General features: G+C 40.1%; 1 protein-coding gene across 5 annotated transcripts in view; it reads right to left on the bottom strand.

Annotated features, from left to right (window-relative positions):
* MDN1 (midasin AAA ATPase 1) overlaps positions 1 to 18,356 on the bottom strand; it is a 158,290-nt gene that overhangs the window by 72,358 nt on the left and 67,576 nt on the right. For all 5 annotated transcript variants that reach the window (XR_014248649.1, XR_014248650.1, XR_014248651.1 and 2 more), the window contains exons 33-43: positions 18,039 to 18,168; positions 13,752 to 13,970; positions 12,892 to 13,089; positions 11,176 to 11,384; positions 10,343 to 10,465; positions 8,283 to 8,480; positions 7,133 to 7,240; positions 6,588 to 6,776; positions 4,246 to 4,335; positions 3,887 to 4,150; positions 3,476 to 3,737 (exon numbers count right to left, since the gene is read on the bottom strand). Coding sequence is in view for 2 of the 5 variants with exons in the window: in XM_082405917.1 (XP_082262043.1) it covers positions 3,476 to 3,737; positions 3,887 to 4,150; positions 4,246 to 4,335; positions 6,588 to 6,776; positions 7,133 to 7,240; positions 8,283 to 8,480; positions 10,343 to 10,465; positions 11,176 to 11,384; positions 12,892 to 13,089; positions 13,752 to 13,970; positions 18,039 to 18,168 (1,990 nt within the window). In the remaining 3 variants the exon portion in view is untranslated. The remainder of the gene's footprint in view (positions 1 to 3,475; positions 3,738 to 3,886; positions 4,151 to 4,245; positions 4,336 to 6,587; positions 6,777 to 7,132; positions 7,241 to 8,282; positions 8,481 to 10,342; positions 10,466 to 11,175; positions 11,385 to 12,891; positions 13,090 to 13,751; positions 13,971 to 18,038; positions 18,169 to 18,356) is intronic.

The following is an 18,356-nucleotide window of genomic DNA, read 5'->3' as shown; positions in this document are numbered from 1 at the left end:
CCTTTGTAATGACCATATCGTATACAGTAACAACCGGTATTTATTTGCTTCATAGTTTAGATAGTCCTTTCCCAGAATTTTTTCAATTGATCTTTCTTATTAGAAATTGTTTCCTTATGTAAGACAGATAACCAACAAGGACCTACTGTATAGCATAGGGAACTCTACTCAATATTCTGTGATAACCTATATGAGAAAAGAATCTAAAAAAGAATGAATATATGTACATATATAACTGAATCACTTTGCTGTACACCTGAAACACCACACTGTAAATCAACTATACTCCAATAAAATAAAATTATTTTTTTAAAAAAGAAAGAGAGGGGCTTCCCTGGTGGCGCAGCGGTTGAGACTGTGCCTGCCAATGCAGGGGACACGGGTTCGAGCCCTGGTCTGGGGGGATCCCACATGCTGCGGAGCAACTAGGCCCGTGAGCCACAATTACTGAGCCTGCGCTCCGCAACAAGAGAGGCCGCGATAGTGAGAGGCCCGTGCACCGCGATGAAGAGTGGCCCCCGCTCGGCGCAACTAGAGAAAGCCCTCGCACAGAAACGAAGACCCAGCACAGCCATAAATAAATAAATAAATAAATAAACAAAATCTTTTAAAAACCAAATAGAATCCAAAAAAAAGTAACTTTAAAAAAGAAAGAGAAGAAATTGTTTCCTGACCCTTTTTCATATCATAAGGTAATATATGTTGGATTTCTGCTTCTAGCCATGAAGGAATAGTAAGGTTTAGACTTAACCTCCCAGTGTTTAACGATTAGAAAACTGGTAAAATACATGAAACAACTGCTTTCAGATGTTGGAAAACAGTACAGGAATGTGACACCTGAGGGAAGGAGGTCCTATAATGGCCGGCTTTCTGCCTGGAAGCAGTTTCTAGACTGCAAAGCGGGGAGGGGAAACTCAAACAGATCCCAAGGCCTCAATGACCTGAGGTCACAGACTTGAATTCAGGGACGCTACAGCAACTAGAATGAGGGGCAGGGTGCTCAAAAGGCAAGAGTTACTCAAAGGGATGGCTCCAGAAATCCAGATGAGGGCTCCTGGAGTCTTTGGCTCAATAATAATCTACACGTGCATGTGAAGGCTGAAACTCCACAAGCATGAGCAAAAACTTCCAAGGAAAGGACAGTTACTGGGGAGCTGTGAGCTGAAGAATTCCCGGAGTTCACACGGGGCTGAACAACACTCCAGTTCCCACCAGTCAAAGCGAAGAGACTCCGCAGAACACACAGGACCTTCAGTAGAGATGCCATAGGGCCATGCCTCAAGAGGGGGGCTCATTTAACCCTAGAGCAAAGGTTACTCCGGACCTGACCTTACACAGCTTAAGTGCAAGCTTGAAAAGATAAAAATGATCCATAAGCAACTCAACTGCCTTATTCCCCCCAAAGAAAACCTCAAAAAAACAAAATGCAGCACTTAGCAACTTAAATTCAAAATGCCCAGAATCTAATAAAAATTCCTAGATATATTTTCTTGCTTCTTTAAGTCCCTAAGGGCTGCATTCTGATGTTAATAGAGCTATTATATATATGCTCAATATGTACAAAGATTTAAGATAAAATATGAAACTAGAATATATTTTAAAAGTCACACATGTTCATCATAGGGACATTAAAAGATATAAAGTTAAGAAGAAGAAAAGATACTTTTAACCAAAAGTAAGAGAGTAGTAGACAAACTGTTTTAGACCCAGCCTCTTTCACTCTATCAATATCCCTAAGAAATGAATTACTCAATATGAAAGTCAATCCTAAATAAAAAGCAGTATTGGGATTTCCCTGGCGGTCCAGTGGTTAAGAATCTGCCTTCCAATGCGAGGGACACGGGTTCACCCCATGGTCGGGGAACTAAGATCCCACGTGCTGCAGGGCAACTAGGCCTGTGCGCCGCAGCTACCAAGCCAGAGCGCTCTAGAGCCCGTGCGCCACAACGAAAGATCCCGCGTGCCACAACTAAGACCTGATGCAGCCAAATAAATAAATTAAAAAAAAAAAAAGCAGTATTGAGAATGGGCTGTGAGAACTTCCCTAGATATTTACATTTTAACAGACTTATGAAAGAAATCCATACACACCAGATTCCAGGTTTTGAAGTCACAGAGGACTGGAGCCCAAACCTAGTCTAACCACTCGGTAACAAGAAGGCATTGGGCAGGTTATTTTACTTTTATGAGCATCCATTTCCTCATGTATAAAATGGGGTTCATTTTTCCTTATAATGTGGTACTGTTGTGAGGATTAAAAGTAAACACATTTAACATAGTGTCCACCACTCAGTAGGAATTCAAACCTCAATGGTGAGTTTTACAATACCTATCTTTTAAAAATATATAAAGTGATATATGACTTCATTAACCTATTTAATAATTAATTTGAATGAATGAGTAAAGAATTTCAAATTCAAATGGTGAGCTTGAATTGGAAAATGACAGATCAAAACAACACTGAAATCACTGTCTTAACTAAGAAAGTAAACTATCTGACCCACAGCTATGGATACAAGGTTGACACAGTGGGAAGAGGGGAGTCTCATTTCTTCAGCCCTAAGGAATCAACTATTCCCAAGGAATAACTGAGAATTCCTAAGGAATCAACAGTTAAGACCAGGTTCTGGAAAGGATGACAACCTCAGTGACAGGCCTTAACCTTTAATCAAGTCTCCCCTAAAGGCATGCTCATCACCACCCAAAAAGTTGCACTACAAGATGAGAGTTGTATATCTCCAGGTTAAGTGAGGAATTTCCTCCATCTTCTATACAAAATAGATTCCTAGCTATCAATTTAGACTTCTGTTCTTCAGTTTGAAATACTCAATTTCTTGAGAAGTTATTAACAAGTTTAAAAAACAGGCCAACAGGGGGCTTCCCTGGTGGTGCAGTGGTTGAGAGTCTGCCTGCTGATGCATGTGACACGGGTTCGAGCCCTGGTCTGGGGGGATCCCACATGCCGCGGAGCAACTGGGCCCGTGCACCACAACTACTGAGCCTGCGCGTCTGGAGCCTGTGTTCCGTGGCAGGAGGGGCCACGGTAGTGGGAGGCCCGCGCACTGCGATGAAGAGTGGCCCCCGCTTGCAGCAACTGCGGAAGGCCCTCGCACAGAAACGAAGACCCAACACAGCCATAAATAAATAAATAAATAATTAAAAAAAAAAAACAAAACAGGCCAACAAAAAATAAAACCAAATTTACATACAAGTCACTGTGGTTGATTATACACAGAATAAATCAAACTCAGTAACCAATTTCTTTCCTGTTTCCTTTGTTTAGGATCACCAATTCTGAATACTTAACATCAGCTTCATTTTATTTCCTAGGACAAAGATTTCCAAATTTTGATTGTTAATAATCATTAAATTCATTTCAAAAATTATGGGCATTGCATTTACAAATGTATTACCTGCGGGTGGACACTATATGGGCAATGGTAAGTGTCTGATACACACACCCAAACACACATACCTGCCTTGGAGTATGAGTTGATTTTATTGTTGAGTCTCTGCATAAGCAGTAGCACTGCTTCCAGCTTGCTGACAATCTCCATCGTGACACCCTTACCACCTTCTCCAAGACACTTGGGCTTACAGGTCAGGAGGAAATGACTCCAGGCTCGCAGCACTACTTCTGCATCGTCGGCACTGACGAGGAGGCTGTCTCTTACCAGGGTCCTGACAGTGCCCTCCACCTTCTCAAGGAGCTGCCTCCACGGCCGGATGAGATCAACCTGCAATTTCCAGAGCACGTGAACCCAGCACAGCCCATGGCCAGAATCAAAGAACACTGCTACTGTAGCTACCACCAACACAGAAGACCACCAGCCAGACCACACGGTTTATTGTGTCCTGCCTGAAAACGCAGAGGCAGATCAGTTACCTGCTCAAATCCACCCAGAAGCTCTGAAGTGTCCATTGCACTGTTCATGGCCATGATCTTTAAAGTGTGACCAGTAAGGTGAGCCAGGAGCTGAACCAAGCTGGTCTTGCCCACTGAGGCTGGCCCCACAAGGATGACCATCCAGCTCATTTGTACACACTTCATAACTGACTCCAGAGACTGTAAAGACTGGTGCAGGAGCAACAGGGGCCGGCAGGTCGGGGGAGGAACGTAGCTGCCACGGGAAAGCATCGAGTAGCCCAGCTGAAAAAGACATGCCGGTGAGTTTTCACAAGTGTGCCTGCGAGAGGGAGCAGAAGCCACAGAAAACTGAAAGTGGCTTATCCTCCTCTCCTCACCTGAACATCACAGGGAGTGATGTGAAACAGTCTGGTTCCCAGGTACGGGTTAGAATTTGAATTAAACACATCCTTGAATACAGCAATGACCTAAAGGAAGACGATGATACAATCAAAACACAAATCACTCCACCAAATTCTGAGCCAAACCTTCTAGAATGAATACTAGTAAACATGAACACAATAGGAGAATGACAATATTCTGAGTCCTTATCTTTTTGAATTTTCTTATAAAAAGGATAGATTGCATTTAATTCTTCAGAATGAAAGTAAACTGAAGCTTAAGAAAAGAGTAATAACCACATAATCTCAAATTATTTTGAGATTCCAGTGAGAAAATACCATAAATTAAAGCCATAGAAACTGTGGTAAATCTTGAGATGAAAAATGAATTTGCTTTCATCATTCAAGATACCACCTAAAGAAGGTAGAAGAGAAACATGAAGTTTATGAAGAACAATGACTGTTTCCTGAGTACCTACCACGTGCCAAACATTATATTAGGTGCTTTAATAGATTATTTCTGATCCTAATACCCTTGCAAAATAGGTATTTCCATTTCCATTTTATAGATATGGATTAGGGGATTCATGAGTTACATGATTTGCCCATGGTTGGTAACTGATTTCAAATCTAAGCCTGTCTGACTCCAAAATCACTGTTATCCTTCTAAATATTTATGTAGAGAGGACAAGCAAAGTAATTTCTCTGACTGATTATTTACATTCACTTATCCCTTCCTTAGCAGCAATACTGTTAAAAACTTCCTGTTAACTGTACTTCATTTATGCACTTTTTTTTTCTTTTTTTAAATCTAAGAGGAGCTGGGGAGGGGAAAAGATAAGGGTGTGTAAAAAACACTAATTTAGCCCATAGCAGCCACAAAGATTCCAGCCACCCAAAATATTTACAACAAGTTGTGCATTTCTAACAAAGCAGCAATATTCATACTAATCAATGTATACTGAAGTCAGAAAATAAAAACAACAAAGATAAAATCATAATGAGTATCAAACACTGAGTAAAAGCCTAAAAGCAGCACAGAAGAAAATGCTCCCACCACCTACTCCTTGGTCCAGGCGATTTCTGACCTTATATCCCACTCTACAGCATATCATCTCCTCTCACTGATATTATACCAGAGTTAAAATTACAAATACTTTTATAGCCTCTCTTCTTCTATTATTATTTTACTTAGCTTCTTTCCCCCTCAGAAAACATTTGGTCAACTACAGCAACTGAACTGGAGGAGTGATGGAAACCTTCCACACCCTACAGTGACTCACCATCTGACCAACATCAGTTCCCCAACACTGGCCAGTCCTGCCACAGTTAATCCACTGTAACCAGTAAGTGGATGGAGAAATGAAAACACTAGCTGAGGCTATGTGAACTAAAATTTGTGAAAAAAACAAAACTAACTGAACATCTTGTCCTAAAATACTGAAAGCCATCTGCATGTAATAAATGAGTTGTTAACACTGGGCTAGACTCTGGATGCCACACAGAAGGGGATCTGTGCTCTTAGTAGCAGAATGAAAGTGTGTGAAAGTCACTTGTGCCACGTGCAGCCACATCTTCACGTCAGTAAGGAGGTTACTGTTTCTAACTCACATGAATCTGTAAGTTGCTTTGTTTGTAAACAACTGTGATACAGTAGAAGGAATAGCAGGCAAAGTGGAAAGGTCTGTGCTGGAGAGCTGGCTGTGCCACTTGCTACACTGAGATTCCATGACTCTGAGCCTTGGATCCTCCTCATCTGTAAGAGGTCATGACAGCACCTCCCACCTGCAACTGTTGTGAATTTTCCATGAACTGGACTTGAAATACCACAAAGCAAAATGTACACATTATTAATTTACTAAGTTGGAAATTCTGGTGTTGTTTTCTACTTACAAAGGGATATTTTTACTTCCATTTAGATACAGAATTTCCTCTCTCTTTTCATCTATTTATCCTTTCTAGAGAAAATACTTTGCAATTTGACATTTATTTAAAAGTAGAAAGCCCTCCTCTTCTACTGGTTATCACCTGTCTCCTCCTGCTTCTCACTTTTGTGCCTGGAAAGGTGATAAAGACCAAGCCTTTATTAATGGAGGGCAATACTGTTAAAGAAGGTCTGCAATCATGGGGATTTAGATGGATAAGCAAACTGTGTCCTCCAAAGCAAACTACACTATGAGACTCCGAGACAGGTGAATGTTTAGTTTCTTCCCGTAACTTTTAAATTTCCAAGCAGCTTTACTGGGTTTGGTATTGTTAATGAGTACACCCCTTCTGTCCCTCAGGAAGAAATCAACTTACAGATGGAAAGAAATGCAAAGAGCAAGTATGAAACTCACCTTTTCTTTATCTTCCTTGGTTCTCATTCTTTCACCATAGACCAAAAACACATGCTGACCAGGATCATAACACCCAGGGGACTGGTCAACTAGCATCAACTGACACCAGCGGAAAAGGTCCCGGAGGTTGAATTCCCAGGGTCCTCCTATTTGCCCCCATTTCTTCTCGACAGTGACTTCGTGATCAATCTGAAAAGAAAATACCCTTACTGGGAAAGCATGTCCCACTGCTAGGCACTGCATTAAGTACTATCAGTGTACTGTGAATGCATACATAATCCAAAACAGAGACTAACAGGCTTGATTCAGATGTCTCCTTCTCCCAACCCAGACTTCTCAATGCCAGGAATACCCTGTAAGCATTGACAATGATACACGCAACAGAACTGAATTACTGTAACCCTCAAATGAGTAGCTTGCCTTCCACTAGAAACTTTTAGAAGTCTATGTGACTTATCTTAGTTACGGAGACTGGTAATTTAGTGTTCCATGTTGAGAAAATGAGAAAATCAGAAAAACAAAGAATAATACACGTAGGTACTTACTTGGTTGTTGAAAGCAACCATTTTTTTAACAATACTTTTGTCAATGGCTGGAAACAGAGTACTGGCAATGAACTCCATGTCTATTACTGTAAGGGGATCCACAAAGACCTAGAAAATTCAAAAATAACATGAAAAAACGCCATCGTTTCTCTTTACCAAACACCAGAAATGACTACCGTGACTTACGTAAAATTTTTATTTAACACCAAATAATACCTCAGTAATATATATATTTCAGTTATAGAAATTTATTTTCTTTCATTTTTAGGATACGGAATCATATAAAATCTTTGAAATATACAGCAAAAGAGGGTTTTCTTGTTAGCTTCATTCTAGTGACTTAGAGAAAGACATGTAAGTAATTTTTTTAAGTATATTTGTAATTTTAATTTCCTATATATCATGTAAAATGCTCTAAAAAATCCAGATGGTAGGTATATGAGCATTCATTTTAAAATTTGATCAACTTTTCAATAAGTTTGAAATTTTTCATAATAAATTTCTTAAAAGATACTCAGTAAATTCTTTATTATCACGGGATGGGGCATAAAAGAAAGCTAACATCTAGAAGCATTTCCAAGCCACTACATTAGCCAAACTTTGAAAAAAGATGTTAAAACATGTAAGCCTACGTGTACACACACACACACCTTCTGCTGCAAATGAGAATTAAGGTAATAAGAAAAGATACCAACTATTAATAGTGGTTGACTTTGGCATGGAGAATACTGGATTTTTTTTTTCTTCATGGTAGTTTTTTATACTTTATTTTACTTAGATTTAAATGCATTTTCATTATAAAATAATCTTTTAATGTTCTAACAGATCACAAATACACTTGAAAAGGTCAAAGATTGGCCTTAATCTCTGAGCACAGTAATAGAATCCTCAAGATGGTGGTCATCTTACTTTCCTCCAACTGATAACATACCAGGTCCTCTGAGACCTAAGATAAAGGATTCGCAGCAGGAGAGAAGTGATTATGGGAATCAGTCACATTGATATCCAACATATAAAGATACGAAATCGAGAGGCAGATCATTACACTGAGCCTGTCTCATTCTCATAGTGGGCACCCTCATAGCTAGGTGTCAGCAGTATTATTGCCCCTGACACCACCTCTGGTTTCTGGGGCAACAGCAAATCTTACCTGAGTAAACCTATTTAGGAAAGACCTGGGCAAGCCCTTCCTTCCGCCTCCTTGTCTAAAAGGATTCTGACAACCAAAAATCTTCGTCTTCTCATGCAGCACTTGAAAGCTCATTCCTAACTCAGGAATATAGATTTCTCCTCGGTGGTCAAAACAAGCATTGAGTCCTTCCAAGACTGACTGCGAAGCCAGGTTAAGCTATTTGGAGAAGAAAGAGCATATACTTATTTTATATGCTGTATAGCTGTTACAAAAAGCAAAAGAATAATATGCACAAAAAGTAGTCTTATCCTCAAGGGGGAAGGAGTTCAAACAACATTGGTAACATTCTGCTTCTCAAGCTGAACTGATGTGTATTCATCCTATTATTTCATATATATGTTAGAGAAATTTGGGGTGTATAAAATAGCAATAATTTTTAAGTAAACTGAGTATGTAGGTTAAATTTTTTTACAGCAGTTAAATTAGTCTCAAAAATAAAACTGTATCCATCATCTGCTCCTACATTGGCCTACTTTATAAATCATAGCTTACAAAAGAAACTTTCCAATACAAAGATATCTCATTTTCGCTCTGGGATTTTTTTAAGGTGAAGTAAGATAGCTCTTTACATACTTAAATAAACATCCTTCCCAGCTCAAATACTGAATAAACTCTCCAAATGGGCTTCAAAGTCACGATATAAACTACATAAAGTAGATCTAACTATGCCAACAGTTTTGTGAAAAACAAGAGCAAACACGAGGATTTGTGTGTGTGAGCGCCAGAAATGAAAATTGCTGAATGGAGGTCCTCAGATGCTGAGTTCAGAGCTCAGGGATGTGAAGTATGGGTGGTTTTTAGGTAACATGGAAAAATTCAACTGTGAAATGTGAATCAGTAAAATGCAAATGGGCCAAAAATCAGATTATATTAGAATTTCAAGTGTCATGTTTACATAAGCACTCAAAACACAAACTCCGCTATATACCCACATACAGGTCAAGTTCTAAAAGCTGCTCTTATGTGTGACTGCAAGGCCAGAATGCCTTGCAGTCCCTATGTGCATTTCCACAAAATATGACTATGGTCAGCAGTCTTCTAGCTTTGAAACAAGGCACTCTTTTTTTCCTGGCTGATGATTATTCTATCACATATCTTTTTCAAAAAAATCTGGGGGGAATAAAACAAAAACCAAAACCCTCCCTCTCTTTTAATATCTGGTAATTAGGAAGCAGCTCAGCAGAAAAGGAATCCACCCCCCTTACTGCAGACACAAGGGGGTCTGAATCTAGGGAACCCACTGGGACCTGTGTCAAAAGTCTTCTGTGGCACTTTCATCACTCAAATCATTTTAAGCTACACAACTACTTGCTCGCCTTTTCTGCAACTGACATCGCACATCCCGAACTAACTCAAATCCTTTGGCCACAACCTTCAATTTTTTTATTTTGTGCATCACTTCTCCATATCTCTCTAGCTGCCTGCCAGTCACAGAGATTCGGCACTTATCACGTGTCTCATGATGTGCTCTGTTTTGGTCATTAATTTATTCCATGTGCACATATAACACTGACCATTTTCTCGCCATTTTTCTATGTCTCTTCCTACTATAACTCTCCCCAGCCTCTCTGCTGAAATGAGGTGGTTGGCACTATTTGTAAACTATGTTTAACTCTGAAAATAAATACAAACACAGCAAGCCTGCCAGCGACTAGAGCATAAAACTAGTGAAGAGGCACTTTTTCTGGAGGCTAGCTCACGAAAGTAGGAGAGTTTGTAGGTTATATTGGGCTGGCCAAAAAGTTTGTTTGGTTTTCCATAAGATGCTATGGGAAAACCCAAATGAACTTTCTGGCCAACCCTATACATGGGGGGAGTTCTGTATATGCTTTCTGACAAGTGACTTTTCTTATTCATAAAAGAGACCACGGAGGATTCTTTTCATCAGAGAATTTGCCTTTACTAGCCAAGGGCATGATCATCCACTGCGAAATGCCCTCAAGCCTCGAAAAGTTCTGCCCCCACCCCCATTTCTCACACTTGTAGTCCCACGTTGGCACGATGGGCCGTCCTCTCACCTCATCCAACACAACCCAATGGCCTGCCTTCAAGGCTGCCAGCAAGGGGCCATCGCGCCAGGCAAACTCTCCTCCCTTGCCACCTTCAACAGGTAGATCTGCTCCAAACAGGTCTGTGATGTCCTTTAGAGAGGAGGAAGAAATGGGGGAAAGCCAACATTACATAGAAAATTAACTAGATCCCAAGACCCCAAACGTAAAATGGTAAATACTTAGGCCTTGTACCACTTTTTAGTCTTACCCCCAAGAGAGAACTAATCAATGCCAGAACTCTTTACCAGGAGCCCAGACATGCCCCAAGCATCTTATCATCACAATAGTCTAAGCATCTATCAACTGGAGCTCTAGATCAATAGTTCTCAACATTGGATGTACTTGGAAATAAATTGGTGACCTTAAAGAACAAAAACAAAAACCACACACACCAAAAACAAGGCCCTCCTCCCAGACCCCATCCCAGGAGATTAGTTAATTTGTCATCTCTGTCCCATATTTTCATAAGATTGTTTAAAGGGTCATTTTATCTGTAATTAATATTTTTAGAAAGGACAAAAATAGAGAGAGGCTGTATTACAATAAAAACTGAAATGAGTGATTCTCCCTCAAAAGAGAATTACAATAAAGCATCCAGAGAGAATACTACTACAGGTGTCATCTATTAATGAACACAAAAGGAGAATTAGGTTTGTGGATCATGTTGCTATGGTCTTTATCACCATGAAATATTTGGGGTTCTGACATCGTGATTATTTCTGACTAGAAAACTCTATAAATAGATAAAAACATTACTCCCTACACCTACCCCCATCAGCTGTAGCGTGACTTAAGCTTACCGTCTGCTCTGACAAGTTGATTCGGACAAGAGTGTTGCCTGAAGCCTTGGCTAAGGCTCCCACCAAGCTCGTCTTGCCCACACCAGGGGAGCCCTCCAAGAGGATAGGTTTGTTCAGTTTTGTAGCTCTTAAGAGCCTCTGGGCATTCATAGCTGTGGTGCCCGCGCTGAGTGCATAGTCGGCGATATTATTCCTGTGCAAGACAGGTCCTGAAGTGGAGGAAAGAAAAGCCACATTTAAGCTAGACATCACCAAATCATACATATATATCAACTGGAGATTAAAAGAATCCACCAAGTAGACTGTCAGTCAGTGAAGTACCATCTGTGGTGAAAACGCTTAGCCCTATTTTGATATTTCCTCACTTTTGGGTCCATAAAATGCTTTCCAGGAAGAGCCAGCAGCATACTTTCTTCAACTGTGCCTACTACACAGATCTCGGCACTTCCTACACCTACATCTATACATACTCATATAGGTCGAAACTGCAAGCATACATCTTTCCTTTCACAACCTACACCTGGAATTACTACTACCTGTACTTGTACAATTTACCTTATACTTGTATTTTCCTAAAAGTCAAGTGGAAGCTTGGTATATAGGCCAGATGGTTCCATATAAACAATTTCATCCAAGGTTTTTAGGCCACCAAGACAATTCAGGATGCATCCTTAACCCATAGTATAGCTGAAGTGCAGGACTAATAACAGTCTTAGAGGGCTTAATATTTATGCCACTATGTCTCCTGGCAGAAGCTGTTGGTACATCAGTTTGGAGGCAGTGGGGCTAGGAAAACATTTATTACCTCAGCTACGGAAGCAGAAGCAAGGACCACCCCAGTCCCAGGCCACGAGCACACAGCTCCTACACGAGAGAACTGAATACTACCATGACGGCTTAGGGAAGGGATCTAATGGTTAGATCACGGGGGGGCCCCATCAGGGATGAAGACAGTACTGTTGAAGAGGGAGAGGGAAAGGGGTAATGTTCCATTCAGCCCGGAAGCTGGGCTGCTTTAGTTCACCACTGAACCCCCGCTAACTGCCACTGCACCTCTACACATTCCAGGCATTCAACAATTCTTGACACAGAGAGGAAAGAAGGGACAAGAAAGAGATGACTCTGCTAGAGAAGCAACAATCCGAAAAATTCAGAGTGCCCTGGATAAATATCTAATATAACTACCTCATTTAAATATTTGACAGAGGCAACCTAATAAGAGCAAGGATTAGAACTGAAATCCACCTGCATTTCCTATTTAATCACTCATTTATTCATCCATTCACTCACTCAGCAGACATTCTCTGAATGCCTATGACTGCTAGGCTACGTGGCAGATGCCAGGGACAGGAAGATGAATGACACCTGCCCTCAAGGGTTCACAAAACTGTTTTTGTAAAAGGCGATAAAGTTCTTAGTTGAAACATTATGGGCTGAATTACCACTACAGGAAAGGTCTTGCTTTGAGCACCAAATAATAAACAAATAAATGCATTTTTAACGGGACAATTTACTCATGTATTAAAGACTGTATTTTCTCCTATTTTTATATGCCAGTTATATATTTTTAACCACTCACACAATTATGATTACGCCAAGTCAGATTCTAACTCAGATAAAAAGTAGTCATGATATACTGAAGTTAAAAGTCACAATAAAGGTCAGGTATTTGTGAACCACAAGAAGAGAATCTTATTTATTAAAAATCATTCTTACCCCTTGGTATAAAAAATGGATGAATTCCCCAAAGGTTATCTATCCCAGTGAATTCTTTGGCTTTGAGTCTGTCATAAATCTTCAATTCATTTTTCTGACTTTCTGTAAGTCGGACGATCTTGGAAAGTTTCTTGATTAGGAATTTCAGACATTCTTTGCGAGCCAAGAGAGCCGTACCAAACCCAGATGAAGTTACCCCTAAAGGAAGAGGATCAGTCCATCAAACAACAGCAGGGCACCCAGCTTCACAACCACTCAGCAGGAACTCTAGGACGGGCTCCTGAATCACAGCCAAAATACGACTGCTAGTATAAGCAGCCCTAAGAAGGAGTGTGACTCCCCTCTCCACACAACTGTCAGGTCATCAATTCAGCAGCAGCTTATTCAGTAAAGCACTCCAGTCACCCCACGAGAAATCAGTCTGGAGAAAAGAGTAACTAATAGGGTACTTTTAGTCATGTGGGCTTGTATTTCTAATTTTCATGGCTGAAAAAAACTTAAACATTAAATTTAATAAAATTGTAGTACACTTAAAACAAACTACAGGATTCAGGCCCGTTAACTCTAAATGACTGTTTTAAGAAATGTCATGTTAAGTTCTTCAGGAGCAAAAGCATTTCCAGCAGTCTTCTTTCTATCATAATCACTACTTCACATTTACTAAACCCCTGGTCTATAAGCAATGAAAAGCTTTCGCGTATCTTTTACACCAATCGCCTCTCAAGAAGAGTAAAAGAACAAGAGAGCCACTGTGAGTCTTGGAAATGCTACAGGTATCTGGCTCAGAGGTCTGGGCTTGCTCCATCTCACAGTTCCCTCTACCCTAACCCCTTGTTCTCACCAGCTAACAGACAACATACCTGAACCTATTCCATCCACGTACACCAGGCAGGCGGCGTGGACAAAAGACGTCACTGTGGAGATGGTCTCCGGCCTTTTCAAAGCAGCTTCCTCCCCCATTGTGTTCATGAAGTTAACCCAGGACAGGATATCTCTGATACTGACCACACACCTTCGGCCAAACTCCTGGTGGGTCAGCCAGTCAATGAAATCCAGCATCACCTCAGCTATGTCAGCCCCTAAGACACAAGAAAGCAAAGGTATTTGCTGTTTGGGAAGACTCCGGACAGGGATTTGCCACCTGGGGCCCATCGATGGTTTAAAAGGGATCTATGTTTCATGAGATTATATGCAAATTTTTGTGAATGTACATTAATACTTTTTCTAAGCAAATGGGGTCCACGGCTATAATCACATTCCCATAGGGTTCAAGAACAGCATTCTACCCCTACCAAAACAAACAAACAAAAAAACACCAGAAAGAAAACTTCGAGAATTAAAGTCTAAGAAAGCGCCCTGAAAACAACTCAAAGAAATAAAGTATTCATTTGGTTTGTGTTCAGATACAATTTTGAAGACAAGACACAATGATTTTAGAAAACATACAGATTTATTTATATTTTTAACTGATTCAGTGGAATGGGGATTATCATGATTTCAGTGGCATTTAGTCTAGGTTTTTTGTTTGTCTGGTCCATCTGTTCATCAATCACAATTTAGCAAATTAGAGGATTCACAAATCATGTTTCATGATTCAAGTTAATGACTATTCTAATTTTCACAATTTCATATTGTAAAATATTTGTCTGGAAACAGAATACTTAAGCCATACACAGACATTCAAAGCAATGACAATCAAATTTAGTAGAGTACTTCATATAACTTCTGAAATCAATAGTAAACATTTATCTAAAAAGTATGAATATCAAGGAATGCTTTTTAAAAAGAAAATATGATAAGGAGGAATCAGCACTGCTGTAATAAAAAGTAGACTATACAGTAACAGCTTTCAAGCTACACTGCAAACTGGTTAGAAGAAAAATACTAATTATAGAAAAAAACACAAATCTTAAGAAAGAACATAAAATGACAACTCATGGGAGAAAGTCTAGTAACAAGAGGAAAGAAATTAAATACTGTTTCAAAAGCTAGATGTTAAACATGAGTACCTGGATCCACATTTCAGAGTGGAAAAAATGTGAGGTAAATCAAGGACTTAAGGAAAATGAAATAATTTATCCATTAATAGAGAGGAATTAAATCATGACTATTAAAGAAATAAAAGATCATCAGAGATAAAGTGGATGGGATGGGTTCATATATGTATTTTTTAACAACAAATATTGAAGATAACAGGAGAGAAACCTACGTGATAAATATATTAAGGAATATTATCCAAAAATATACAAATAGCAATATGTAAAATAATAGTTATTTTTAAATAAACTAGAGAATGCTCCATTCACTAGTAATAAAAGAAAATGAAATTTTAGAATATCCATTAAATTAACAAGGATAAAATAATAGATTTCATTGTATTTAAAAAGAAAAAAATGACGGGAATTCCCTGGCAGTCCAGTGGTTGGGACTCGGCGCTCTCAGTATTGGGGCCCGGGTTCGATCCCTGGTCGGGGAACTAATTAATAAGCTGCTGGCAGCACTGTGAATGGGGCCAACTTTCTGGAGAGCAATCTGGCCACAACTAATGGGAGCTCGGAAGTTCCTTGTTTCTACTTCTAGAAATACAACTCAAAGAAAAGCTCTGAACAATATATCATTTTAATGAAAAGAGAATGCTTTGAGAAATACTGGTCAATGAGAGGTTGAGAATGGCAAAAGCAGCCCACATGCCCTTCAGAGATCAATTTTTTTTAAATACATCAATTTCATCAATACATCAAATATAGAAAAGATTTCATTACAGAATCTTTTTTTGTTATATTATCAATGTATACATAATACCACTATTGAGATTTGTGAACCAAAAATAATAGAAAAAGTGGTACCCACAGTGGTATTTACATTTTCATTAAGACGATGCAGTAAATATACCTTAAATATCCTAAATAGGCTCAGAATTCAATTTAGAATCCATAATAGTTGAAATATTAAATTCAATGAATCATATATGTCCTTAAAGAAAATCTGGGGAAAAGCTATGTCTAGTTTCTTTTTTTTTGGGCGGTGTGCGGCTTGTGGGATCTTAGTTCCCTAACCAGGGATCGAACCTGTGCCCCCCTACAGTGGTAGCACGGAGTCCTAACCACTGGACTGCCAGGGAATTCCCTGATTTCCTGTTTTATATTACACAATTTCAAAACTGTTTTTATGCTGTGCCACGCTGATCCATTAAGCCACTTCTCCCTCGTGCTCCATGCTCCTCCCCTCGGGGCCTCTAATGCCTCCCCAGGGAAGTCTGCTGCCGTGCAGCCCGGAAAGCGCGGAGTAAACAAGCTCCTTAAGGACAAGCCGTACGGCTCAGAGTAAGTCCTAGGGGTCCCAGGGCTTAGGCCCTGTGGAGGAACCGTTTGCTCAGTTAAACATGAAAAGCACTGATGATGCAGCAAACGTGGCAGCTTAACGGCAGTTGCATCCTCCGCCATTCTTATCACAATCCAAGTAGCTCAGAAAAGTAAGCAGCCCATAGGAGATTCAGAGGTTACTTCCTTGGGGGACCCAGTCCCAACCCAGAGCCGAAAGACAAACCATGCCAGCTTAACAATTTCTGTCTTCTCCTCCTCTTTTTACTTGAATTTTCACCATAAATGCACCAATGCACACAACCAAGGTAAGTCAGAGGTTCTGAGTGTCGGCTGTAGACCAATATTATTGGACCACCTGGGAACTTGTTAGGAAGGCAAATTCTCATGCCCTACACCAGACCGACTGAATCAGAAGCCCTGGGTGCAGGGCCCCGCAAGCTGTATTTAAACCAGTTGTCCAGGTGAGTTTGGGAATCGCAGGCTTAGTCAATTCTGCACCACTGAGTGGCTGTGATATTGGTGGAGCCAGGGGAACTCCAGCTGTTCAGACAGCACTGGGTACTCCCGTGAATACTGAGGTTCAGTAAAGGCCCTTCTTAAAAGGAAGTCTGTGCTCAGGTGACTAAAGAGCCAATCTTTCCTAATATACCACAGATGAGGCTGGGATCCATGCACCTACTCTCCACAGCCATCCTACCTATTTTTGAAGCTGTGCTTTAGCGTGCCTGTAAAAAGCTGAACATATCCATGAACCTCAATCTCAAAGAAGCAGACAACCTTTTATATTCTTTAAGACAGAGAGGCAAAATGATCCAAAAAACTACTTGTATTAGGGTTTGTATTAAGGCTTAGAACCAGATCTACGTCCTAAATTTAGCCCATTCAATGCCGAGAATATGGGATTAATCAGGGCAGTCTAAGCTCAATTTGGAAAAAAAAAAAAAAAAAAAGAACCGTATAATAAATATTTTGGCTCTTACTGGATATTTTTTTTAAATGTATTATTTTTAATATGCAGTTTGTTTTAATGCAACATAACTTTAATTAATTAATTTATTTATTTATTTTTGGCTGCGTTGGGTCTTCGTTTCTGTGCGAGGGCTTTCTCTAGTTGTGGCGAGCGGGGGCCACTTTTCATCGCGGTGCACGGGCCTCTCACTATCGCGGCCTCTCTTGTTGAGGAGCACAGGCTCCAGACGCGCAGGCTCAGCAGTTGTGGCTCACGGGCCTAGTTGCTCCGCGGCATATGGGCTCTTCCCAGACCAGGGGTCGAACCCATGTCCCCTGCATTAGCAGGCAGATTCCCAACCACTGCGCCACCAGGGAAGCCTTGATATTTTAAGAATTATTAAATCTAGGTTACAAGTCTATGGGAGTTTTTAAAATACTACTCTGTTTTCCTTGTGTTTGAAATTTTCATAATAAAAGGAAAATTTAAAATAAAATAAAGTGAAATGATAATAAATTAGTTGACAACTACTAAAGAAATGCAGTTTAATATTCTATAAACATTTTCTAATGGTGGTAATGATTAAAATTTAAACCACATTTCCTTATCTTTAGCCAACAAATATGCCTTATATATAAAGACAGCCGACAGGTGAAACAATCAGAAAGCTAAAACGTAGTAACCCGGTGATGGAAGCAAGATGAAGAAGGGATACTTTGGTAGAGGGCAACAGGCTAGTATCACATTTTCCTTAGATCTATCTACCTGTTATCACTTCTCCATAGAACAGGCCATACACACCTACTGCTAAACATGCTATTCCCCTCCCTCCAGCACACACACACACCCCACCGCCACCACCTGAACACTCTCACCTTTACGATCTGTTCTGCCCAGAGACAGTCCTGGACGAAGGTTATGGCTGATAATCTGAGTTAAGTCTTCACGGCTTGCGCTTTGAGGGCACCATATTTCTGTAAAACGGTTTCTTAAGGCAGGAGACAGCTACAAAGAACACAAATCCTAATGTGAATTTAATACCTATGAGGAAAGCTAGAAAACAAATCCTTTGAATGAATGCTGGCTGTGAATGTGGCAAATACCCAATGCTTCTTTTATCACCTCTACTACTGTCTATAATTCACTGAACACCTATCTGTCCGGCTCCTTCCACATGTCACCTCATTATCTCC

This window comes from Balaenoptera borealis, assembly GCF_965194805.1.
Source record: "Balaenoptera borealis genome assembly, chromosome: 9".
Taxonomy (NCBI): Eukaryota; Metazoa; Chordata; class Mammalia; order Artiodactyla; family Balaenopteridae; genus Balaenoptera; species Balaenoptera borealis.
This window is presented reverse-complemented; position numbering and strand designations above follow the sequence as displayed.